The sequence below is a fragment of the Xiphophorus maculatus genome, chromosome 11 (genome assembly GCF_002775205.1).
Source record: "Xiphophorus maculatus strain JP 163 A chromosome 11, X_maculatus-5.0-male, whole genome shotgun sequence".
Lineage (NCBI taxonomy): Eukaryota > Metazoa > Chordata > Actinopteri > Cyprinodontiformes > Poeciliidae > Xiphophorus > Xiphophorus maculatus.
The window spans coordinates 30,192,067-30,216,563 of record NC_036453.1 but is presented as its reverse complement, the minus strand read 5'-3'; the positions used below and the strand labels follow the sequence as shown (position 1 = coordinate 30,216,563).

Below are 24,497 nucleotides of genomic sequence, written 5' to 3'. Positions count from 1 at the left end.
TCAGCCTAGCAGCGGTGGGTTTAGGAATCTGAACAATCACAATAAGCAGAAAGCATCCCTGTCCTATTGCCCCAATGGGACTCATTGTCACGCCGCCTGCAGTTTGTCATCACCGTGTCACTAATTGTTATGATGTTGATGTTGAGGATGCAGAGATTAACCAAGCGGTTTTTGCTGGGTTGAATTTTGGATATTGATACTAGACTGATGCAAGTTTTTTTTCTTTTTTTTTTCTTTCTTTTTGCTGATGCAGTCTTTATAGGGACACTTCCAGAAGTAAATAGATTTTATGAGCGTGTTTGGCTAAGTTTAGCTGGATAACCAGTAGCAAGTTAGCTTAGCGGTCTGGCTCATAAGTTAATTTTCAGATGACGTGATCAGCAATAGCAATCTTTGTTTTGTTTTTGAATATTTAATCTATTATAATATTTTTTCTCCTGGACTAAATCACATAAAAGATAAAAATTGTACTCTGTTACAGAAAATGATGGACTTAAAAGATCTCGCCCATTTTTGCATTACAGCAAATGTCCCTATCAGATTCCTACTAAACTCAAAAAATGGCATTAATAGACATCCTTGTAGCTGATGCTTAAATAGATAATACTAGTGGGAGCTCTTAGTTAAGATGTATTATGAATGTAGAAAAAAGTCAAATCTTTGAACCGCCAATTACCTATCTACACTGATGATGGGAAAATTGTTTTGCCATCTGGATTTATTGTTGATGTCTCTTTTAAATGTGTTTTAAGATCCATGTTGAAGTAATAGTTGCAGAAAAAATATAGAGAGAACATTTTAAAAGAAATCATTCTGTGTGAGATATATTTGTACATTAAAGTTATAATGTATGTAGTTTTAGCTTTTGGGCCAAACTCCAAAGTCAACAGGATGATAAATAGACCTTGAAGGTTGAAAATGCTGGAAGCATTGAATATTATCAGCGAAAATCGTAGACAAATAGCTGACTTCATCAAGTTGAACTTGTCAGATTTCATGCCACTGCGCTCATCCCAAAACATGAGCACAGATTTAACATGAGCCTGTTAAATCTGAATAATTTCACATTTAACAGGCTAGCTTTTATTAGCTTCCAGTCTTTCATTTCACAAATTTAAGTAATTGTTCCTTACCAGGCAAATGTACATTTCATGTAAGAATTCTGCTTTTCAAATGTATTTCAAGTAAATTGCGGAATGTCTATTATTTAATACATCATTCAACAACCCAACAGAACTTGCAAGATGGCAAGTTCTGTTGTTGCTCGCAATCACTGTTTGTCAGCTTTGTTCTTCAGCAGCAGCCAGGTTAGGCTCTGTTGCGTCTTGTCAGGGGCAGTTAAATTGTACTTGTTGTAATTCTCTCTGCTGTTAGACATGACTCATCTAGCTGTTACCTAGAAACTGACAGAAATTTGCAAAAACATGCACAGGATCAATCATTTTTGTAGATCAAGAAACATTTTGGGAGGCTTTTAAACACCCAAATTAACATCTTAGCCATGGTTATGAGACATGAGGCATCATCCAGGTACACTGTGCATTAGTCTTTACAAAATCAGTAAACTGATTAAATTGTATTTTCTTTCTTGTTTTTATACATGTAATTTTAGGGTTGCACCAAGCATTCATCCAGTCAGAAACAAACAAACAAAAAAATATTTTACCATTTAGATAATGTACCATAACTCAGTTTCACAAGGTTGTGGAAACAGAAACAATTGTTAGTCTGAATGTTGCTGAGGGAAGGAAACTCAAAGTTAGTTTCCATGTAAAAGAGGCGTTTATTGTTAAGTCAAATGAATTTTTAATCATGTAAGGAGATATTTTCATAGAAACAACATTTTACTAGATTTTTAAACATGTCTGGGGTTTCATTCAGGCTGGGAGACAGAGAGTGAAAGCGAGACCTAACAGATAAGAAGGTTGAATGACGTACAGTTTGTTTTTTACACCGACATAATTCTAGTTAAGAAAGTATCATTTGTTCACTTGAAATCCATTATGTTCCAGAATCCTTATGTTGGTTTTATAGAAATGCTTGAAATGAGGTGTTATTGCTTAACATTTTTTATTTTAATTTGTTGTTTAAGTTTGTATTGAAACACATGGCATTTTGATAAAGACATTCTAAAAGATCAAATCCATAATACCTTTTTGCTTATTATTGAAATTTTTTCGAGTTTTTCTTGATGCTTACTGTGTTCCATCATACATTGTATCTTTCTTGCTCAGACAGTATTTTAGTTGAAGCAGTAAAATATAATTAAACATGTACATTAGGTACTAGATGTTCAGAGTTTGTGTTGAATCATCTCTTGAAATGCTGAATCATGCAAATCCCTGTGTTTGTCTGTCTGTTAGAGACATGTTTATGTTCTTTTCTAATCTTCTCTCCCCTTGCTTTTTCTGACACATTCCTGTACAGTACACACAGTTAAGTTCACATTGGCAGACACCTTACAATTATATAATTTGGAAACTCTAATGGATTCATTTACTTGGAGTCAATCTGTTTTAGCTAAATGAGATAAGTGCAATTTACTTTGAAGTTAAGCCATGTTAAGTTGTTTGACTTCCGCCAATTTCCACATCTGTGTTTATTTTTTTATGTGCGTTTGTGTGAGTGTGCACTTGTGTATGAGTAGGGGTCAGTGGGAGTGGTGGGTATGTAAGAGAGTGACCGCCAACCATCTATATATAGCGCCTCCCTCCTCCCCCTGGCTCTCTCTCGCTGAACAGTGTTGAAATTCCAACCCAACTCTTCTGGTCGGACCTCCACAAGGATAAGATTCTGCTTAACTGCTCCAGACAACTTGAAGACAGACACTTTTAGAGAATTGTTTTATTTCACTTCTTCATTCCAATAGGATTCAAGGATTCAAAAGTCACAGGAACTACTGTTTAGAGACTAGGTGGCAGGTTGGAGGCAGAACTGAAGCTAAAGTAGGAACTGACAATTTGACTGTGGACTCATATAACTGACGGGCATGAGGCCCTGGACAGCCTCTGATCTTGCCAAACATTTGGAAATATTCTCAATCCCTGTTTGTAGAGTCACCTGTCAGCAAAATTAGTTTGCACTTGCAGTTTTTTGATGTTTTAAAAGGATACATTGATGCCATCGTCTCTTCTAAGACTCGGACTCTTTGAGATCTGAGGCGTCAAGCAACATTCACGTGGGAAGTGTCAATCTGGCTCTGGCTTTTTCCAGTGTGGAATATCATTTGGATTAAATTCGGGATAGACCTTTCAATCCAGTCTTTGTGACATCTTTCTGTTCAATTTGATCAAGGATGGAGTTTCACATTTTCAGCTTTGGTTAAACCGACCAAGAATTAAAAACAGACATTAACATGATGTCTGTGATTTCTGGTGTGGTAGATTATTTTGGTTGTAAAGAAAAATACCGTCTTGCAAGGAATTACATTTATAAAGTTATGGGAGCTGACTTTTACTTTCAGTAAAGTCCAGTTGCTCCTCCGTCCTACTACTTTGTCCCTTTTTCTACACTGTACCTGTGCCTTTTGTCATTTAAATCATGGAAGTCCCAACCAAATGGAGTAGAGCTAGTGTCATCAGCTTCATCAAAGGCCTTGGTAAGCTTGCATGGCCGTGCATTCATATGTACACGTGTGTGCATCCTGTGAGTGCTCAGGTTTCATCCAAACGAATGGTTGAATGAGGACAGTTGGGCTGTGCGCTCAGGGAATTAGTTCTCACCTCTCCACTTAGTCAGGTCGCATGGTCATGGAAGGTCAATTAAGACCTGACATTGTTGTTATCTGATACTGTATGTGTAGGGGCGGCCCAGGCCTTCTTGACATATGATAAATCATCAGGAGCTCAATATGAGCATAAATCCTCTTCATGGTGGTAAGGAATGTTAATACTCTTTTCAATGTAATCTCGGAACATACCTCTTTTTCGTACATTTTTCTGTAATAGTGCTGACTTTTTTCTGTCCATTTATTTTCTCTTCTCTTAAAAGCTAATGGTGTCCAGGCTTAACAGTGATGTAATCATGAATGAACTTCAGTTTAAAGTGATGTTTGTCTTTTTTTTCTTCCATCTGTCCACTTTAACATGTTTCACTGTAAAACTTGGACAACAAAATTTATTCTTAGATAGAGTAGATTTTCACTTAGTAGGAAAGGTTAATCAGACAGATTAAGCTTAAACATTAAAGGCCAGTGTTTTGACTTTTTATTCAAAAAGCAAAAATTATCTTTTGGCGGTTTTTAATTAAATAAAAGGATATTCATCATACTATGATATTGAGATAATCCAAGCCACCTTTTGTTGTATTCTGATTACAAAATTCTGAGTATTTTAAACACATTTTATGTAAGTGACCGTATTATTCTAAATTTGTGTTGTTTTTTTTTACAAATAAAAATCTGAAAATTGAAACATTCGTTAAGATAATAAATTGCATATTTATGACCTTTGCAGTATCCGTGACCATGTGTTGTCTTATATATGTTCAGCCTATTGGATGGAGTCTCACAAAAGTTGATTCTCACACCTGATACTGATTGAGGTACAGAACAGTGAGGAAAATTAGGATCTGTTGTTACTGATATTGTCAATATTTAAAACAGTAATACTTTTGGGTGATTTTCAAATAACCTGCAGGCCTAGCATGCATTTGTATTCCCAATTTTCTTACAAAAACAACTTAAGCATAGTCTTAAGTTGTTTTAAGATTTGATTTATTATATTTATGAACATCAAATTTCAAGTCTTGCCACACATTCAGTTGGATTCAGGCTCTTTGACTGGGCAATTCTGTTGTAACACTGAGTTCATGTTTAGGGTTGTTCTGTTGGAAGAACCAACTCCAACCCAGTCTGAAAACTTTCTCAGCCTCTCATAGGATTTTCATGATATAACTCAATTTCTTAGCTTCTATAAATATTAGATTTGTGGAGTAGACAACTAATAATCGTCATGACAACAGACATTGTGCAACCTCAACCATAGATTGCTGCAGCTAATCTACCTGTCAGTTCTTTGTACCTTGATTAATGTTTCCTTGTTCAGCCTGTCAGTTTTGTTAGACAGCCATGTCCTGCTAGGTTGGCAGTTTTTCCATGTCCTTCCTATTATTTGATTATGAACAGTGATGAAATCTTCAAAATGTGGGAAATTGTTTTAGGACCTCATTCTGCTTTGCACTTCTTCAAAACTGTTTTCCTATGTTCCTTGGTCTTCATTATGTTCTTTGTTCACCAATATTCTTCAAAATACCTTCAAGCCCTTTAAAGAACAGCTGTTTTTATAACTAACTTAAACTACTCACATGGTAACTGTATATGCTAATTAAATTTTGGATTTTATTTAGAGGTATCAGTCTAATAGGGACTGACTACAAATACATTCTACACTTTTCATATTTTCAGCTGTGCATTGTGTTAGTCTGGGCTGGCAATAAAACATGTAAATTACTGAATACTTTTGCAGGGCAACAAAATATAGCCCAGTTGGAAGTAAATGTATGGTAAAAATATTTTATAATTATTTTTATTTGTTTCCTCAGCTTCTCCAGTGGGACTGAAGCCACCAATCCCGCCAGCCAGTGGAACGTTGGGAGAGAGGAAGGGTCCAGTCGTCATGGCGCCTGTTAACGTAGACCCTGAGAGCAAGCCGGGGGAGTTTGTCCTTAAAAGCTTGTTTGCAAACTTCACCTTGCTCTCCGAACGCAAGATTCGCATCATCATGGCAGAGCCGCTGGTGAGTGAGTTTAGATTGATTTTTCCCATACAGGTTTGTCTCTATTTTTTCTACCTTTTCGCTCAAATTACAGAGTCAATAAATATACATTTGGGCTATTTGACTGTATTATCTAAATCAACTTTTAGGAAGATCTTTATTGACTAATATTTTTCATGACATGCATCCTAAAATCCTTAGCATCCTGTCTCTTATGAGACACAATCTAACTTGGGAAAGTTGAACAGAATTTTCAGTCTTTTTGATGAAATATTCCAGGATGGACTGAATATAAAAAGGGGGGAAGAAGTTAATCAATCGCATTTATTTAGGAATGTAGATGAGCTAATTTGTATATGATGCAAATACCACAGAAACTTCCTCTTTATACATTTACATACAGTAAAAGTAGATTTGAAGCAGAAGACCCGAGTGATCTGGAAGGGTGATACAATGAAAACATGTCTTTAATGTATCCTATTTTCTGGACTATAAGACACTTTTTTTTCCCAGAGTTTTGGTAGTCCTGAGACTTAGTCAGGTGGGACATATATATATTTTTCTTCTCACTGACATATTTATTGACTGTTGCGTTAAATGTTAATTTATACTGACAGACGTAAACCAAGGAGTTAATTCCACCCCACCTGCAACCTTAAGAGAGGGGTCACTAATCATTAATTTTGTACTACCATGGTAGTCAAAGCGGAAAAGCTGTTTCAGACACTTAACACAGATGATTATCCATACTTTGTCTAATAATTTCAAAGCTGTGTTATTTTTTCCATAACTTAGCTTTACATTTGCCATTCCATGTAAAAACAAATTAAGTAATTTGTCCCCGACTCTTTGCTCATTACCGTCTCCTTGGTTTCTACTTATTTCTAGGAAAAGCCACTTAACAAATCCCTTCAGAGAGGAGAAGACCCACAGTTTGACCAGGTGCGTCTTCCTCATATAGATCTCAACAGTCCTTCCCTTCTGTGCTATGATAAATGTTGATATTTTAGTCATTTATTGTAATATATTAAGTCACAAAAAGAGTGAGTCTACATTCCACCTGTTCTTCTAACCTCCTTCTGTGCAGCTGATCAGCACCATGAGCTCTCTGGCTGAGTACTGCCTGCCCTCCATCCTGAAGACTTTGTTTGATTGGTACAAGAGGCAGAATGGCCTTGAAGATGAGTCCCATGAATACAGACCCAGAGCCAACACAAAGTCCAAAAAGTGAGAAAGTAAAAACAGCAAAAACTGTCAATTTAATGCTTATGTTACTACTTGCTTTGATCATCCACCAAAACTGGAAAGCGTATGGGTAATATTTTTAGCAAAAGTATTTCTAAATGCTTTTTCTATCTATGGGCAAAACTTTTAGAAGATTATTGTTTGAAAACAATGTACAAATAGACTTATTGTCACATTTCATAGGTATGGCTTCTCATAACATAATTCATTTAGATGTACCTGCGTCACATCAGTTATTTTTTGTTTGTCCTAATTTTCACTATAAGGCCAAGTGGATTTCCTGTTTCACATATCAAGATGGTATCATTTAGTGGTATCATTTGACCTCAGTTTAATGACAAAACTTATTTAATTTTGAGACTTCTTCCTCCTTCCAGAAACTAAAATAAGGAGAACATTAACTTCACATTAAATTACAAACAAGAAGGCTGCTGCTATTAATTAGTTCTTCTAGGATGTAGTGTGAACAGCCAAATAGAAACATCATAAGTGCTTTTATGTTAATAGAGGTGTAAGAATAGAAACAGCAAAAGCATTTAAATGGACCCTCTTGCAGGAACCATACTGTAAAAAAAAAAATACAAAAACACAGACGTGACAACTAATCAGTGTTTCTCTGACTGTGTGTCCCTTAGTGATGAACAACAGAAGGACTACTTACTGGAGCGGAGGGATCTGGCAATAGATTTCATCTTTTCTCTAGTGCTTATTGAAGTCTTAAAACAGGTGAGGCTCATTTTAAAGTTTAATTAATTTACTGGATGTCTTCCTCTGATGTAGTGAATTTGTATTTACTGTTAAAACAGCATAGCATCTCATTGGGAAAATTTTTATACTTTTTCCCAGCATTTTTGGCACATGAATATGTGATATCACTTTTGACCATTCCAAGAAATCAAAAAAATAATATTAAATAATAAACTTGAAGATATAACTTTAAAATGTTATTTAAATAAGTAGTTGTTGGTCGGAAAATACACATAGAGGTGTGCATCATGTGCACATCAAGTGCACATGATGAGAACATCCTTAGTCAGCATTTTGAAGCAGGTTTGTCCTGTTTATACCTGAAACATATAATTCAGAGTGCTTCTTAAACTGGGAGTTAACGTAACAATACGGCAGAAAGAGCGAGAAGATTGTAGTAGTTCATAATCCTAGTAAATGATCTCAAAATAATATGAAATCAAATTTTATCAAATCAAAATAGACTACATCTGGAAGACATTCAAAACATTTCTTAACTGTAAGATGATAAAGGAAGTGTCCAGATTGCTAAAATATTACGATGGGATGTACAGTAGGCTCTGGCTGCTGTTAATGTGAAAGTGTAGGTCTTTACAATTCAAAAGAGATTGCACAAAATTAATTTTTAAACAAGGTTATCTTTTGGCGTAATTATGTCAATTTTCCTTTTAAAGAACTGAAAATCTAACGGAGTGGCGAAGTTGTTTCACAACTATTGATTTGTGTTTCAAACATTCCAATTATATAAAATATGCATTTTACATCTAATCAACAATTGGTCACTTTTCCTAACTTTAGAAAACCAATGACTCTTATGTTATTTGGTCTCAGTTTACTTCTTCATTAAGTAGCTAAAGATTCATTTGCTTAAACTAGCATTTGGCAAGCATTATTGTTTGAGTAATGTTACTTGTTTGCACTACATTTTAATCTGGTATATTTTGTCTTTAGCTTGTGAATTTAATGCAACATAAATAAACAGATTGTTGTTGAAAATGAGAATCTTACCTGGTGAAATAAGCGTTAAATAAATAAAATAAAATGTTTTTACTAAATTTACTTTTTTTTAAATTCCACAATTTCCCTATTGTGTCAATATATTGTTTTTCCAAGTATTTTGTTTTCCATTACAACACCATCTTAATTTGAAATTCAATAATACATGTATGTTTATTCAGATCCCTCTCCATCCTCTATTGGATGGACTTATCCAAGAAGTCGTCAACTTGGCTTTCAAGCACTTCAAATACAAAGAAGGGTGAATAGACTTAATACAAAAACTTTGGCTTTTACTATATCTGTGTTCAAGAACATGATTTGCACTAATAATCCCGATTGTGGTTGCTTTTTAGGTATCTTGGGCCCAACACTGGCAACATGCACATAGTGGCTGACCTTTATGCAGAAGTAGTGGGAGTTGTTGCTCAGTCAAGGTACCGGATTTCACTTTTTTGATTATTGTCCAATAATCCCTGTCATGTAAAAACCTTTGCCTTATGTGTCAGTGTGGACTTTGTAATTACAGTAGCAACATGACCTCAAGTTAACCCCATTTTCAGTAGTGACAAATGCTGTCTTACACACAAGCTCTAAAATTGACAGCCATTTGCTGTGTTCTGTTGGGGTGTGTGTGTGTTTATACACACATGGATAATAACGGCACTCTAGATGATGACCCTCTAACTCTGTAATGTCTGTAATGAGAGAGTTCATTTTGCTGGAGGTTATTATCATGTAGTGTGGGTTGGCAAAGCAGCTCAATGACTGCCACCAGACACAAAGCACACACTCTTTAGCACCATTAGTTCAAGTCAATACTCTGAAATCTAGTTGAGCAAACAAAGAATCTCTTCCGTTTGAGTGATAATGTTATACTTTAATATGCTTCCTAAGTTAAAATCTCATTTCAATTGAAAGTTGGGTGAACAGATCCATAAGTTAATGCTTTAAAATGTTTTATAGTCATGATCAGCAGGCAGGTGGGGCATGTTTTTATTTTTTACATGGAACAATATTCTCGCTGATAATAAAATAAATATATGGGTGTGCTGTGTTGGCGCAGGGGTTAAGCACAACCCACATATGGAGACCTGCTGTCGCAGGTTCGATTCCCAGCTTGGCGACCTTTGCCGCATGTCTTCCCCTTCTCTCATTACTCACTTTCCTGTCAATTAACAATCAAATGAAGGCCTTTAAAAACCTTTAAAATATATATATGAAAAAAGGAAGAAAACATTGTTTATTGCAGTAATAATTTTGTTGTTCATACATTTATTACCGTAATTGATTTTAGGGGATTTTCACATGCAGAAATAAGCAAAATGTAAAATACTCATTTGATAAAGTTAGTACAACAGAATGGCATATCCCCTTAATTTGTTCCTCAGCAGGGGAATTCAAGATGTATTGGCAAGAAAGTGATAGGAAAATACAAGAACAACTTAAGAGAAAAAATGGCAACACATTTCGTCCAGTAAATGTGTTGATTTTAATAATCACAGTGACCTTTAGTCTCCATAACATAGTTCATCTCTGAGCTCGATTTTCTGTGTCAAAAATATACATAGATACATTTGTCTGTTTTGTAAGCAAAGAAAAACTGTACTAGTCCTCTTTCAGCCAGTTTATAAGAAAGCACAGCATCAAGGGTAAGCGAGGGGGTACCAACTGCATGTTCATCACTCTTTATTTCATGCAGAAAAAGAAAAACACCGGTGACTGCATTACTTTTTGGGCTTTCTTAACAAATCACCCTTGATGTAAAATTTTTCTATTGCTGAAACTGTAGCTATTTAAAACCTCGGTCTACTTTATACTAGAAAGCAGCCGATGCCTATGTGCAGATTCTTCCCAACAGTGTTGGTACATCTAAAAGTATGTGAGGAAAGCACATGTACTTTTCCCTCTACATCACCCCTCCAGATTCCTTTCTAATTTTAGGCCAGCAGAGCGCTGTTGGTTAAATGCATCAGTATCATGTGTAAATACACAAATACACACACTGAGCTCCGACTGAGCATAAAAAACAACTTGTTAGTGTGTGTGTGTGTGTGTGTGTGTGGGTGTGTGTGTGTGTGTGTGTGTGTGTGTGTGCGTGTGCGTGTGTGTGTGTGTGTGCGTGTGTGTGTGTGTGTGTGTGTGTGCGTGTGCGTGTGCGTGTGCGTGTGCGTGTGTGTGTGTGTGTGTGAGAACAGAAATATTAATATATAAAGAGGTTTTGCTTGTTTTCAGTAATAATTCCAGTAACTCTAACCTCACTTGAGGGAAATGTAGAAATAGTACAGTTTACTAAAACACCAGAGGCTACAGCAGTTATTCACATCTGGTCACTATTCCCCCTGTCAGGTTCCCAGCAGTGAGGAAGAAGTTCATCTCTGAGCTCAAAGAGCTGAGACAAAAGGAGCAAAGCCCGTACGTCCTTCAGTCTACAATCAGCCTCATCATGGGACTAAAATTTTTCCGCATCAAAATGTACCCAGTGGAGGACTTTGAGGCCTCTTTTCAGTTCATGCAGGTAGGTTTCACAAAAACCATTTGCTAACTTTGTTGTTATTTACATACAATAAAAGTCAGAAAAGCAACAATAACAATCTCAGTGTGTTTACTGACAGATGCAATCTTACAGCTGGAAGCTATGTCAAGCTTCCAGCTGACCGCAGTAATCAGCAGTTAGGTGTCTGGTTTGGTTTGCCTTTGGTGGCAATTGAGTTGTATGTTTCTAATTTCCTCCAATCATAATGGAGCTGAGATTTGAACTGATGACCTTGCATAAACATGTGTTTCGATCACTGATGCTGTTTCTTGCCTCGGTGTGTCAGCAGGAGTGTGCACAGTATTTCCTGGAAGTGAAGGATAAAGACATCAAGCACTCATTAGCTGGACTCTTTGTGGAAATACTTGTACCTGTTGCTGCTGTAAGTGCATTCTGCTTAGCAGTTCAGCTACACTTAATGTCACATTCTACTAAAGAGTTTTTCTTACTAAATCTTGCAATTTTGCATCTTTTGTCTTAATATCAGAGAAAATAGGATTCTGTGGTAATGAAGTTATAGATATGAGGAAAAGTTTTTTTTTTCTAAAGAGAACTCTGCATCATTGTTTTTCTTCCAGAATGTGAAGAATGAGGTGAATGTTCCCTGCTTACGGAATTTTGTAGAGAGTTTATACGATACCACTCTGGACCTCTCCTCTAGGAAGAAGCACTCTCTGGTAGGTTTCTGACCATATTCTGTTTCATTACTGCTCATCTCATTTCATCTCTTCTCTATTACGAACAGTTACTTAGAGCACTTATGGTAGCTCTCCAACATGTGGACTTTCATTGCTCAATGAGGAGCAGGTTGAGAGATTAAAGAAGGGCAGAGTGATGCAGGGAAAGCTAACTTTTAAAGCCAATTTGGAATTATTAAACCACATCATGTAGCTAGCTGTTGGAAGCAGTACGATAGATGTAGCAGCACATTTTCAAAAACATAAAGAAAACAAAAAACCATTTCAGTCGACATACACTGGTCAGAAATTTAACTTATCTGCTACCAGTTTTAGCTAATTATGATTTTACTTTAAGGATGTTAAATAACATCCTATTCGCTGTCTTTATATTACGTCGTTTTTTTTTTCCTCCGAAGAGTTTTTGCGGCGCTAGTGGCTCGTATTTTTTTTGTACAGTAGGCAGATAGGAAGGAGGGTGAGGAGAGGGGGGAAGACATGCGGTAAAGGTCGTCGGGACCGGGAGTCGAACCCGCGATGTCCACGTCGAGGACTAAGGCCTCCAAACATGGGGCGTGCTAACCCCCTGTGCCACCACAGCACGCCCCTATATTATGTAGTTTTTAGTAAAATAAAACATGAATATCTGACAAACTACTTGGCTTCCTGCTATTTGCATCTATTAATGCAACCATTAAAGCTTCTGACACATTTTGTGCTTTTCTCAATTCATTTTTAAACATCTTACTGATGGTGAAAAAAAATTTGACATGTTTTTAATCTGAGTGAGTTTTTTGTTATATTTTTTTTCCAGCCAACGGATTGTATCCCACGGTTATTTGACTGGCGTAACTGCTAACAAGGAACGTCACAGAGCTGTTGTGTTGTATTATTGTTGCGTGCTGCTGATAACTGCTATTCTAGTTATCTATCTGGGTTCCCATGTTGTCTGGGATACAAATATGCCACTCCGTTGGCGTGCACTCTTATTTCTACAAATTCTCTACATACTGCAGCCAACTTATGCAGTCAAGCTTTTACACACCCCTTTTCAAACAATACTTTTTTTTTTACATGTATTTCCGAATGAGCAATACTGAGCATTCATGCCCACTGACAATAACCTGCAATGACAGATAGCAGAATGGACAGGTATGACAAACATGGCAGCAATGTAGAGCATTTCTCTAATTGTTATGGGTTTTACATTCTTGAGAAGCTAAAAATGAGAGGAGGTATTGAAATGGGTTAGAGATTTGGAAAACAAATACCTTCAGTGATGAGCAGTGTCAGGTGTATGATGCATTTTAAAAGTAGCACTTACAAAACCACTCAAAAGATGGTTTTACCTGGACTAACACGGATCATTTGCAAGACAGAAATGATGTCTATGCAGTCTGCATTCAGTGATAACTTAACAAACTAAACAGCAAGTTCATGATTGTTGTTGTTGATGCCAGTTTTATTGCTGCTTTAATAGAAAATGTGAAAGTAGTTCTTGATTTTTTGTTTACTTATTATGATTTTTCTGTAGAGAGTCCTCTTTTACATTAATGATATGTGATGTGACATCTCTCCCCATATCAGGCTCTCTATCCTTTGGTGACGTGCCTGCTGTGTGTCAGTCAGAAGCAGTTCTTTCTCAGCCGATGGCATATATTCCTAAACAACTGCCTCTCAAACCTCAAGGTCAGTTTTCTGCAGCATCATGCAAACGCAGCTTCTATTGCACTGACTTGCAAAAGTATTCACACACCTTAAATTTTTCCACATTTTGACACATCACAACCATAAACCTTAATGTATTTTATTGATAGATCAACACAAAGTAGTTCTGATTTGTTCAACTTAAATGCTGCTGTTCAGTTTTTTGTGTCCTGCCAGTTTAACTCTGTACACCCTGAAAAAAAATTGCCTCTGTTTCAAGTATTGAAACAAATTTGTTGTACTTCTACCTTTTGAAGTAACAGCTTCAAACAGATTTTTCTACATACTGTTTGTTGCTTGAAGTCACGAAACCAAAACGTGACAAAATTTTGGAAGAAGCTCTTGCTTGCTAGCTGCTATTTTGAGTTGTATGCATTTCAATGAGAGATGGTGGGCTGACGTCACTCACCTATTTGCAGGGAGAGGATTAATTAAGAATCCCCTGTTCAGTTGGAAGAATCTGTCACCATGGTGACAAATTTGTCCTTTGTAAAAAAGTGACCAGAAAAAAAGATGTCAATAAATTTTCTTTTTTCATTTTGCCACAAACTATGTAGGTGACAGCTTTGCTCTGATCAAATGAGACTGAAATTGTACTTTTTGGCTTACATACAAAACATTGTTGGGCATCAAAATGAAAACACCATCCCCATTGTGGAAACGTGGTGATGGCAGCAACATGCTGTGGGTATGTCTTGCTTTTGCAGCAACAGAGCAGTTTATCAGAGTTGATGGAAGAATTATTGGAGTTAAAACTTGGACAATCCTGCAAAAAAGCAGTTAGAAGCTGTGGGTCTGTCAGTTAAATGTGTGAATGCAATAGACAAAATATAAGGAGATTACTTTTACAAGCCTCTAAATCTAGTTTTTCTTTGTTTTATGATCAATAGCATGATAACTTACAGTGTGACGACTGCATGCCACGTTTCTGCCTTTGAAAGAAAGACAGTATGTACACTTAACACACCTGAATACCACAATAGCGCCACCTCCTTTATCTGTAGAATCAGTGTCTGTAGCCTCAAGCAAAACATGGTAGACTGATATGCAAATGACTAAAAGAAGGTCATAACAAAAGCCTGTAAAACCTCATGACTAACAGTTATCACTTTCGTGTACAGTAAAACAAAAGTGCTGCAGGATTTCTTTTTAGGATCCTTTTAGAAAGTGGTAGTAAAAAGAGATGTGAATTCATCTACACAATGAAAGATGTTTTTTTTGTTTTTCTGCTTGTTAATATAGAACAGAGATCCCAAGATGGCACGTGTGGCTCTAGAGTCACTCTACCGCTTGCTGTGGGTCTACATGATCCGGATAAAGTGTGAGAGCAACACTGCAACCCAGAGGTAACAGTTGTATTGTAGTTGTTACAGTAGTTACAATCCTCAGCACAACTGTAAATCTATTGTCTCATCTGCATTCTTCTTTTTTGGTATTAATGTGACTTGACTCCTCCTCTATTTTTTAACTGTTTTTGTTTCTAGATTCTGTAAAGAAGAGACAATGTCATAATTGAAAAGCTGAATGTGTAAAAAAAAAATTGCTCTTACTAATATTTCCCCGCCTGTCTCTTTTAGCCGTCTGACGTCCATCACCTCCACATTGTTTCCTAAAGGGAGTCGTAGTGTCGTGCCCAGAGACATGCCCCTCAATATTTTTGTCAAGATTATCCAGTTTATTGCTCAGGTGTGTATGAAACACATAACTTTTTGTAGTGCAATTTGCACTACTTTTTGTAGTGCAAAATGCACTTATCTTTTAATAAAAAATGGACAAGTTCTTGTATTTCTCTGTATGTTTAGTTTGAAAATGTTAATTCAAGCTATAGTCTCTGAAAATAGCTCATTATACAGTAAACAATCTGTTTTGTGAAAACGTTATTGCACTAACAGTATTCTTTTTATGTTTGTTCTATAAATGCTATCATATTACTACAATACACTTTTCACTAAAGACTACACCCCTGTATATAATGTTGTTAGTTGTTAATTCAAGAAGTAATTATTTTTCAAAATTTCTTTAGGTTTTAGATTGAAATCAAGAAGGTTACAGAAAGTCTAAGATAACTTTTAGAAACCCTACATTTTCTTTTTTAAAGGAACAATGTTTAAACAATGTTAAGATTGGAGGCACAAATAAATATAAAACCAGAAACAACATTTTAAAAATATTGCCTTTTTCTCCATTTTTCTCTTTAATGATTTTGACTCCTATCAATTTTTACTCTGCATTGCTCTAAATACAATGTTAATGATAAATAACATTAAAGATGGTTTTAAGGAGTGTATGAAGGACATAAAAGCTAGAGAATAAATACTCCCAGTTTCCATCTTCGTGTTACGCTCTTTGAAAGGCCACATCCCTTTTTACATGTTTTTGCTCTCTTAATCACACCCACGTTTCAGATAATCAAACTAATGTCAGTATCAGACAAAGTTACTCTATTTTTAAACACTCGGGTTGCAAGATATTAGGAAATTGGGTTTTCTTTATTATTGCAGGTGAGGCAGCAGGACATGTTGAGGTCTGCCTCAAGGCTCAACATTTACTGCTCTCATTTAACCGTTGTATGTGATCTCATCATAAGCTTCCACAACTCTGAAATGGTTGATTTTAAGTGTTTGCACTTAATGTGAATCAGCTGTCAGAAGCTCATCAATAAAATAGCAAATAAGAGCAGCATGTTTTTCCTTCTTGTAGGAGAGACTGGATTTTGCCATGAAGGAGATCATTTTTGACCTTTTAAGTGTTGGGAAACCTGCCAAAGCCTTCAGTCTGAACCCAGAGGTAAGGAAAGCAGACAAAAGTGTTTAGACATTTGAACTCTACTACGCAGCAGTGCAACAGTGTATCTCTGGCCTTCCAGCTGTTATTCTAGATAGGTTGAGAATAATATGTTCTCTGTTGGAGCCTTGAAACATTTTGTACCTGACTAAAGACAATTTACTTCTGCAGCTGTAGGAAAAGCTTGAATTTAGTTTCTTTTAGATGGAATCTATCCTTTTGCTTTGAACATCACAATGCACGGCAGCAGGTTTTACATAAACCAACAATATTTACAACTTCAGTTAAGTAGTATAGTAATTCTCTACTGCTGTTGTTACACTCTTTATAATTAGCTTTCAACTCCTGTTGTCCACCCTGCAATTTAAAGACTACATGTGGTTTTTCTTTCAGCGTATGAACATTGGTCTGCGCGCGTTCCTGGTAATAGCAGATGCTCTTCAGCAGAAGGACGGAGAGCCCCCAATGCCAAACACAGGAGCAACTCTGCCCTCTGGAAACTCTTTAAAGAAGAAGAAGACATATCTCAGCAAAACACTAACTGAAGAGGAGGCCAAGCTAATAGGTCTGAGTCTGTCAGCAAGCTTTTACTCTGCTGTAATGTCACCCCGGACATTCTCTGTTTACACTGCTGCCTTCAGGCAGAAGATACAGAGCAATCAGAACAAGAACCAACCGTCTCAGAGACAGTTTTTACCCGATAGCAATAACAAAACTAAATGCAATCAAAAACAACCATTAATCATCATGAATGATGTATGTGAGAATGTGGCTATTCTTATTTATTAGGTTTTTTTTATCAGTTATTTGTTATTTATTTCTTACATTGTGTGTTAATTGTGAGACAGTTATTTTTTGTTTTTAAGCATGTGCACTGACTGATGGCACTTTTTAAATTTCGTTGTTCTTGTGACAATGACAATAAATATTTATCTGTCTTTATCTATAATGGGAATGTTATTACCAACACTGTGATTTGTCTCTGTCTGCTTGCTGCAGGGATGTCGCTGTACTACTCCCAAGTGCGGAAAGCTTTGGACAACATCCTCAGACACTTGGACAAGGAGGTTGGTCGTTGCATGATGCTCACCAGCGTTCAGATGCTCAACAAAGAACCAGAGGACATGATCACGTATGCTTCTAAACCCTAAACTTCTCCAAATAATCAAGCTTTTATTAAAAAGAGTTATTGGTACCTAATAAACAACCATCTTGTTTAGCGGTGAGAGGAAGCCTAAAATCGACCTGTTTCGGACATGTGTGGCAGCCATTCCCCGTATCCTTCCTGACAGCATGTCCAAACCAGAGCTTATTGACTTACTTTCACGGTAACTTTCAGACTGATTTTGTAAAAATGACTGAAAATACTTTAAACATTTTAAAATAACTCATTAAGGACACATAAAAACTATTGTTCTTCTCTTTTACCTCAGACTTACAGTGCACATGGACGATGAACTTCGACTCATTTCTCAGAACTCCCTGCAGAGCCTGTTACTTGATTTCTCAGACTGGAGGGAAGACGTCCTGTTTGGTTACACACATTTTCTTTTACGTGAGGTATAGCATCTCTTAACTAAAACTATGCAAAGCCACCAAATGCAACTTAAAACTTAGAATAAACTTAGTTTGTGTATGATAGAAATAGTCTTTTTTATTATGTGCAGTTCCTGCTGCATATATTTGTACCCAGATAACAATGTGTTTTTCTCTTTCCAACTTTTAGTTTTGTATAAAACACATTCTAAGACATTTCTTTGACAAAATCTCTGTTGGCACCATTATTGGCACCCTCAGTAATTCCTTTACAATTAATCTAACTGAAATAGTTTTATTCTTTTAACTTTTTCAAGTTAAGGAAGTTAAGGAACTTCTAATTAGAAATCAGATACTTTGTGTTTCCTGCCATACATATTATGTAAGATTATTGTCAGTGTCAAATTTATTTATATAGCACTGTTAAAAACAGGTTAAGACCACACTAATGTGCTTTACAAAACAATAACACAATTGAATAAGTTGATGAAAAGAGAAAATAATAATAATAATAATGTGAACAAGGAACACTGATTGTTCGAAACCTGCTCAAAAAAAAGGCATCAAGCATTACACACTATATACATAGCAGCTGCAACTGTTTAACAGGAGCTCAAATGAGACAAAAATGTACCTTTTTGGCAAAAAAGCAACCAAAACCTAGCTAAATTTTCTTGTCATTACATATGTTTAGAATAAATACTATATGTTGGTGTCTACAAATATTATTTGTGTTTGTTAGGTCCAAGACACCCATCAGGGTCTTCAGGATGCATCTGTCAAGCTCCTCCTGCAGCTGCTCACACAGTGGAGGCTAGCTCTGCAGCTCCAGGGGAAGATGCGAGGGGGAACTGATGTAAGGAACAATAAAAGTCAACTGGTTATTGGTGTTTAATTTCTTAAAAACGCAACTAGATTACATGGAACTTGTTTTCTGCATGTGTGATATCCTAAAACGTCACTCTGTGGTCTCAGGATCAAAAGAAATGATTAGTTTCATTGATCTCTGTTTACAGTTGTACTGGTAAAGGAGGATTTGTAAGTGTCTGAACCTGTTCTCTTTGTGTCTCTTCCTTTCTTCAGACCAGCCCCAGGCTTCCAGAGCGCAGCCCTCATTGCTCAGTGCTCCATGCGGTGGAGGGTCTGGCGCTGCTGCTCCTCTGCTCGTGTCAGATTAGCACGAGAAAGCTAGCTGTCGGTGTGTTAAGAGAAATACGCTGCCTGTTTACAGCTCTGGGACATGCAGAGGTAGAGCACAACATACTTCACTCTTCAGGCAGCAAAAACTGACGCTTCAGTTGGCATTAGATATTGGTTTAAATGTGAAAATTATATACATTTAAAGACCAGTCTTTCTATAGTAATATATTAATAAGAATTTGTTAGAAAATGACTATTATAAAGAAAATATGCATAGAAACACATAATTTACAAGATTTTATTAGAGCAGGCATACTGCAGTGACTTCTTTGTTGGTGTGATGGTGTTATATAAAGAGCTGATTATCTGAATGTCGCCCCATACAGGATGATGACAAACCCATGATAGAGATCTTGGACCAGCTGAGCCCAGCTGTAATGAACAGCTTTGTTCACGTGGCTCACTCTGACTCAGTGAGTGCTGATTAAAGTTACTACACTTGATCCAGCACAACCAAGTCTTAGACTACATTATTGAAATTGATCATTTTTTTCTCTGTCTCAGTCGTTACCACTCAGTCACCACGTTGACCTACAGTGGCTTGTAGAGTGGTCGGCTCGGCTGGTGAGCAGTTCGTACGACGTGAAGAGTCCCAGCTACGTCTGGATCTTCGCACAATGTGTGAAGGACCCTTGGGTTCTCTGCCTGCACATCTTCCTGCGACAGGAGCACCTGCCCAAACACTGCTCCACCGCATTGGGATATGCATGGCCCTACGTTTTCACACGCCTGCAGCTGCTTTTGCCTCTGGTTGACCCTAAGTATGATTCCACAAATCATGAGCAGCACAGAATACTTAGTGGACTATAAATAACTCCCTCTCTCTTTCTTTATTTCTGCAGCAGTCCAGTTAATGCGAAGAAGACCAGCACAGCAGGCTCCAGTGACAGCTACATTTCACTGTGGCGTAATTATTTGATTTTGTGTCTGGGTGTAGCCAAACCTAGCATCATGTCACCTGGCCATCTGAGGGCTTCCACACCTGAGATTACTGCCACCACCCCTGATGGCAGTGTTACGTATGACAACAAGGTGTGTGTTTCGGCGGAAATATGTGTTTCTAATGACTCCCTTAGCCAATTGTACCTCCATTTTGTATCAAAGCTTTGCCATTTTGCCCCTCCCTACTACTGTTTTGTGCCGAATAACAAACCATAACCATTGAATATGAACATATTTTTCTTTGTAGTTCAGTATTTTGATGAAATAATAATTGTACGCTTTTATAATAGACCTTTAGGTCCATATGGTACTGATACCAGATGGTTTTATTGAATCTTTCCTCCTGGTAGAAATTATTCATTGCAGTCATGTAATCTTTGATTTTTGCGGCAGACTTTATAAATTATTTTAAACTATTTGTTGTCAACAGAGCACAATGGGGAAACAAATGAGATTTATAAATTTTCTCCATATTAACTTTTTATTGAAAACTATTTTTTATATATATATAATTTATTTTAAAAATTAGTTTTGGGTTGTTTTTCTTTCCAGTTCAGTTATACGAAAAGATGTAGTGCCATTAACAGAAGAAGTATTTATAATTTTATATTTTCATCATAGGAAAATCCTGGAACCTCTTAATACTGCTGCTGAGTGATCCAAATGTGTATTTTTGTTGCAGGTCATAGGAACTCCCTCTGTGGCTTGGCTATTAAAACAACTTGTCCCACTGATGAGAGCTGAGAGTCTGGAGATCACAGAGTCTCTGGTGTTGGGGTTTGGATGCACAAACGCTCTAGTCTTCAGGTATTTGAACATAAACAAGCACACATCCATTTCAGATACTAAGCAGACCTTGTATGTTAAATGTTAGGCTCTGATTATGAACTTGAATTTGTTTCTCTGTGTTCAGAAATCTGTGATTTGCGTAAAGTGTGTGTTTTCTCTGTTAACTGTTGCTTTGAAATTTTTCTTAAACTGCGAGTATAGAGAACACATGGATTTACAATGTGTTGCGAAAGGAAACACTCCTCTTGAACTTTTAAAAAATGCTGTTACATGACCTAAATACAAATGCATGCCACTCCTTGCAGATTTCTTTTGTAACTGATTGTGAAAAGCATGTCTCATGTTCCTTCCACTTCACAATTATGCACTATTTGGTGTCAATTTGGCTCATAAAATTTCAGTATCATAAAATTTGTGGTTGCTGCAGGGCAAAATGTTGAAAAAATCAAGAGGTATGAATACTTTTCATATGCACTGTAGATTCCAGTGAAAAATTTGTCTCATGTTAGTGATAAGGTTGTTCTGACCTTATCACAAACATAAGACAAACTTGATTACCAGTTACTATCCTCTCTGCATCCATTACTTACTCCCATCTGTCTCCACATTGCTGTCGTAGCTTAAATAAGTTGCATACTTCTGTGATCCAAATAGAAGAAAAAAAATGCGTCACTGATGTGGGAGAGGAATTCTTAGCGGGAACAATGTGGCACTTTTTTTTTGCAAAGTGGAGGCAGGTCATTGCAAAAGGGAGATGTCTAACTATAAAAAGACAATCTAGTTTTAACCCAAAGTATTTTTAGAAAAGGCCCTTACTGTGATTTAAGAGATAAAATTCTACCCAGACAGCTTCACCTGTCATCGCTTCGTGGTATTTAGTTTTGGTTGCATCTGATTTACAGGGAACTGGTTGAAGAACTCCATCCACTGATGAAAGAAGCACTGGAACGTAGACCAGAGGTAACACAATCACTAAGACACACTCCAAAAAATTAAAAAAGATTGATATTATTACTAATAAGCAGTTTCTGAAGAAACACTGTAAAAATGTAATTCTGCTAAACAACTTAGAAAATAAAGCTTGTTCTGTTGTTAAAAAGCTCAGTATTCTGCCAGAGAATACTGAGCATCCATTCTCTGGATGCTTGATTCTTTGCACAGGAGCTCCACTTCTAATATGGCAACAGATAATGAATGTTTATACTGATTACGCAGTGTGGCACCTTTTTTTAGAGCAGCAGTAAATTGACATCAGCTTTTCCTCCTTTCAGAACAAGAAACGTAGAGAGAGGAGGGATCTCCTCAGGCTGCAGCTACTGAGGATCTTTGAGCTGTTGGCCAGTGCAGGAGTCATCAGTGACAGGTACCACACACATTTCAGCTCCTGAGAAATGTAGTTATTCTGCCTTAAAAAGCACAATGCAAAGTTGTATGCATGTTATTATAATTTAAAGTGATAGGCGAACAACTTAAAATTTATATTACACCATAACTATTAGTCATTCAGACAACTCATCTGGCCTAGATGGGATGAGAGATTGGCATGAAGAAATAAGCTAAAAACCAATAATCCGAAATTAAGAAATTTGTAAGATTTGCAGCCAAAGATCCATCAAAAGATTTTTTTTAAAGAGTGAGTTAACACTTGAAAATAAAAAATTAAAATAATTATTGCTTGCTCTTTATTTAGGCTTTTATATTCAGACACACCCTTCTCTTATTTGTCTCTATTTGTAAGATCTGCTTTCTTTTCTTTGTCTAAAGCACTAATGGAGCTCTGGAGCGAGATTCCTTGGCACTAGGAGCTTTGTTCCTTGAATATGTGGATCTAACCCGGATGCTTCTGGAAGCTGAGAATGAGAAAGAGCTGGATGTCCTTAAAGACATTAGAGCTCATTTCAGTGGGATGGTGGCTAATCTTATCCAGTGTATTCCAGGTAAGTCATTGTTTTGCCTCCCAATGGTTCTCTTTTTCAGTAAAAATTTGGATTTTAATGATCTTACAGCAACCTATGGCTGAGGTACGTCTATGCCTCTAACACTCTCTCACCTGCGCAGTCCACCACAGGCGCTTCCTCTTCCCTCAGCAGTCGCTAAGACACCACCTCTTCATCCTCTTCAGCCAGTGGGCCGGACCCTTCAGTGTTATGTTTACTCCCCTTGATCGCTACAGCGACCGCAATCACCAGATCACTCGCTATCAGTACTGTGCCCTCAAGGTAAAAAATCTTGAATTTTTGCTCTTTTCCAGACTAATTTCTGAAAAATAAGCAGTAGTTTTGCTTTTATCTTCCAGGCCATGTCTGCAGTTTTGTGTTGTGGTCCAGTTTTTGACAATGTGGGTCTGTCCACTGATGGATATCTCTATAAATGGCTTGACAACATCCTGGCCTGTCATGACCTGCGGGTAAATTATTCTGCTGGCTTTGCTATAAAGTCTCTGTGCTGTTTTCTATAAATATACCTTTATTAATAAAATTATGTTTTCCTTAAGGTGCATCGTCTGGGATGTGAAGTAGTCATACTGCTTTTAGAGCTCAACCCAGACCAAATTAATCTGTTCAACTGGGCAGTGGATCGCTGCTTCACAGGATCTCACCAACTGGCCTCTGGCTGCTTTAAGGCCATCGCCACAGTCTGCGGCAATAGGTCAGTAATCTTTCATTAGGTATGGCCTTCGTTACTCGTAACAACATCAAACAAAATGTTTGAGAAGTTATTAAACCTGTTTTCTTTAAACTGTCAAATTATATTAAGTTGCTTTATTTATTTTTGTAGCTTACAATGATTATCCATCTGGTAATAGTATCTTGTCATTTTAACAGGAATTATCCATTTGACCTGGTGACTTTGCTCAATCTTGTGCTGTTTAAGGCCTCAGACAGCAACAGGGAGATATATGAAATCTCCATGCAGCTTATGCAGGTAAGGAAGAGTGAGTTTTATTAGTATTCATATAAATAGGTAAAAAGGAAATGGTTGAAACTGAAACTTGACAGTAAAGGCTAAATGATATGTGCAGGTGCTGGAGATCCGACTGTGTGCATACTCTAAGAGGATGGTGGAGCAAAAGCCGGGTAATATTTTGTATGGGACACACGGCCCGCTACCTCCACTCTACAGCGTCAACCTGTCTCAGCTCTCCATCCAGCTAGCCAGCATGTATCCTGAACTCACACTTCCTCTGTTTTCAGGTACGTCTTTCATTTTTAATATGCATAACAGCCACAAAGTGCAACAAGTAAAAATACAAGCTAATTTTAAAAAGGGTTGTGATCATATAATGCAGGAAATGAGTCAAAAGTTCAGAAAAAAACATGTTTATGTTTTAAAAATTTAAAAATAAAAGCTGCATCCCAAGTACTGATCCCGGTGTAAACTGAAACTTTTATCCTGATCCCTTCATGTCCTGCTGTGCTATAATGTTTCAGCAGCAGCAGTGGATAACAAAACAGCAGCGCCAAAGTGTCCTTGACATGAAGTTTATTTTTCAATCTGTGAATATTTGTGTCTAACTTACAACATAAGTGTATGGAAGACGTCTGAAACACCTCTTAACTTTGTTTTAGCTCTTTAAATGAATCTGTTTTCATTTTTACAGCTATTTTCTTCAGTCGTTTTGAC

The 24,497-nt window shown here is 36.9% G+C and overlaps 1 protein-coding gene across 7 annotated transcripts in view; it reads left to right on the top strand.

The window, feature by feature from the left end:
* Positions 1 to 24,497, top strand: part of LOC102217187 (protein furry homolog) — a 62,345-nt gene that overhangs the window by 15,415 nt on the left and 22,433 nt on the right. For 6 of the 7 annotated variants that reach the window (XM_023342023.1, XM_023342020.1, XM_023342018.1 and 3 more), the window contains exons 2-32: positions 5,542 to 5,735; positions 6,603 to 6,656; positions 6,802 to 6,941; positions 7,595 to 7,685; positions 8,885 to 8,964; positions 9,059 to 9,139; positions 11,052 to 11,220; positions 11,528 to 11,620; positions 11,817 to 11,915; positions 13,503 to 13,604; positions 14,865 to 14,968; positions 15,200 to 15,308; positions 16,323 to 16,409; positions 16,800 to 16,971; positions 17,406 to 17,538; positions 17,627 to 17,734; positions 17,840 to 17,966; positions 18,685 to 18,798; positions 19,026 to 19,190; positions 19,469 to 19,555; positions 19,647 to 19,903; positions 19,985 to 20,174; positions 20,767 to 20,891; positions 21,776 to 21,833; positions 22,145 to 22,236; positions 22,638 to 22,810; positions 22,932 to 23,092; positions 23,170 to 23,280; positions 23,368 to 23,522; positions 23,699 to 23,798; positions 23,896 to 24,067. In XM_023342023.1, the coding sequence (XP_023197791.1) occupies positions 5,616 to 5,735; positions 6,603 to 6,656; positions 6,802 to 6,941; positions 7,595 to 7,685; positions 8,885 to 8,964; positions 9,059 to 9,139; positions 11,052 to 11,220; positions 11,528 to 11,620; positions 11,817 to 11,915; positions 13,503 to 13,604; positions 14,865 to 14,968; positions 15,200 to 15,308; positions 16,323 to 16,409; positions 16,800 to 16,971; positions 17,406 to 17,538; positions 17,627 to 17,734; positions 17,840 to 17,966; positions 18,685 to 18,798; positions 19,026 to 19,190; positions 19,469 to 19,555; positions 19,647 to 19,903; positions 19,985 to 20,174; positions 20,767 to 20,891; positions 21,776 to 21,833; positions 22,145 to 22,236; positions 22,638 to 22,810; positions 22,932 to 23,092; positions 23,170 to 23,280; positions 23,368 to 23,522; positions 23,699 to 23,798; positions 23,896 to 24,067 (3,829 nt within the window). In that variant the 5' untranslated portion in view covers positions 5,542 to 5,615. Of the gene's footprint in view, positions 1 to 2,771; positions 3,599 to 5,541; positions 5,736 to 6,602; positions 6,657 to 6,801; positions 6,942 to 7,594; positions 7,686 to 8,884; positions 8,965 to 9,058; positions 9,140 to 11,051; positions 11,221 to 11,527; positions 11,621 to 11,816; positions 11,916 to 13,502; positions 13,605 to 14,864; positions 14,969 to 15,199; positions 15,309 to 16,322; positions 16,410 to 16,799; positions 16,972 to 17,405; positions 17,539 to 17,626; positions 17,735 to 17,839; positions 17,967 to 18,684; positions 18,799 to 19,025; positions 19,191 to 19,468; positions 19,556 to 19,646; positions 19,904 to 19,984; positions 20,175 to 20,766; positions 20,892 to 21,775; positions 21,834 to 22,144; positions 22,237 to 22,637; positions 22,811 to 22,931; positions 23,093 to 23,169; positions 23,281 to 23,367; positions 23,523 to 23,698; positions 23,799 to 23,895; positions 24,068 to 24,497 lie in introns of those variants that run through there. The other variant, XM_023342022.1, reaches the window with a different exon arrangement.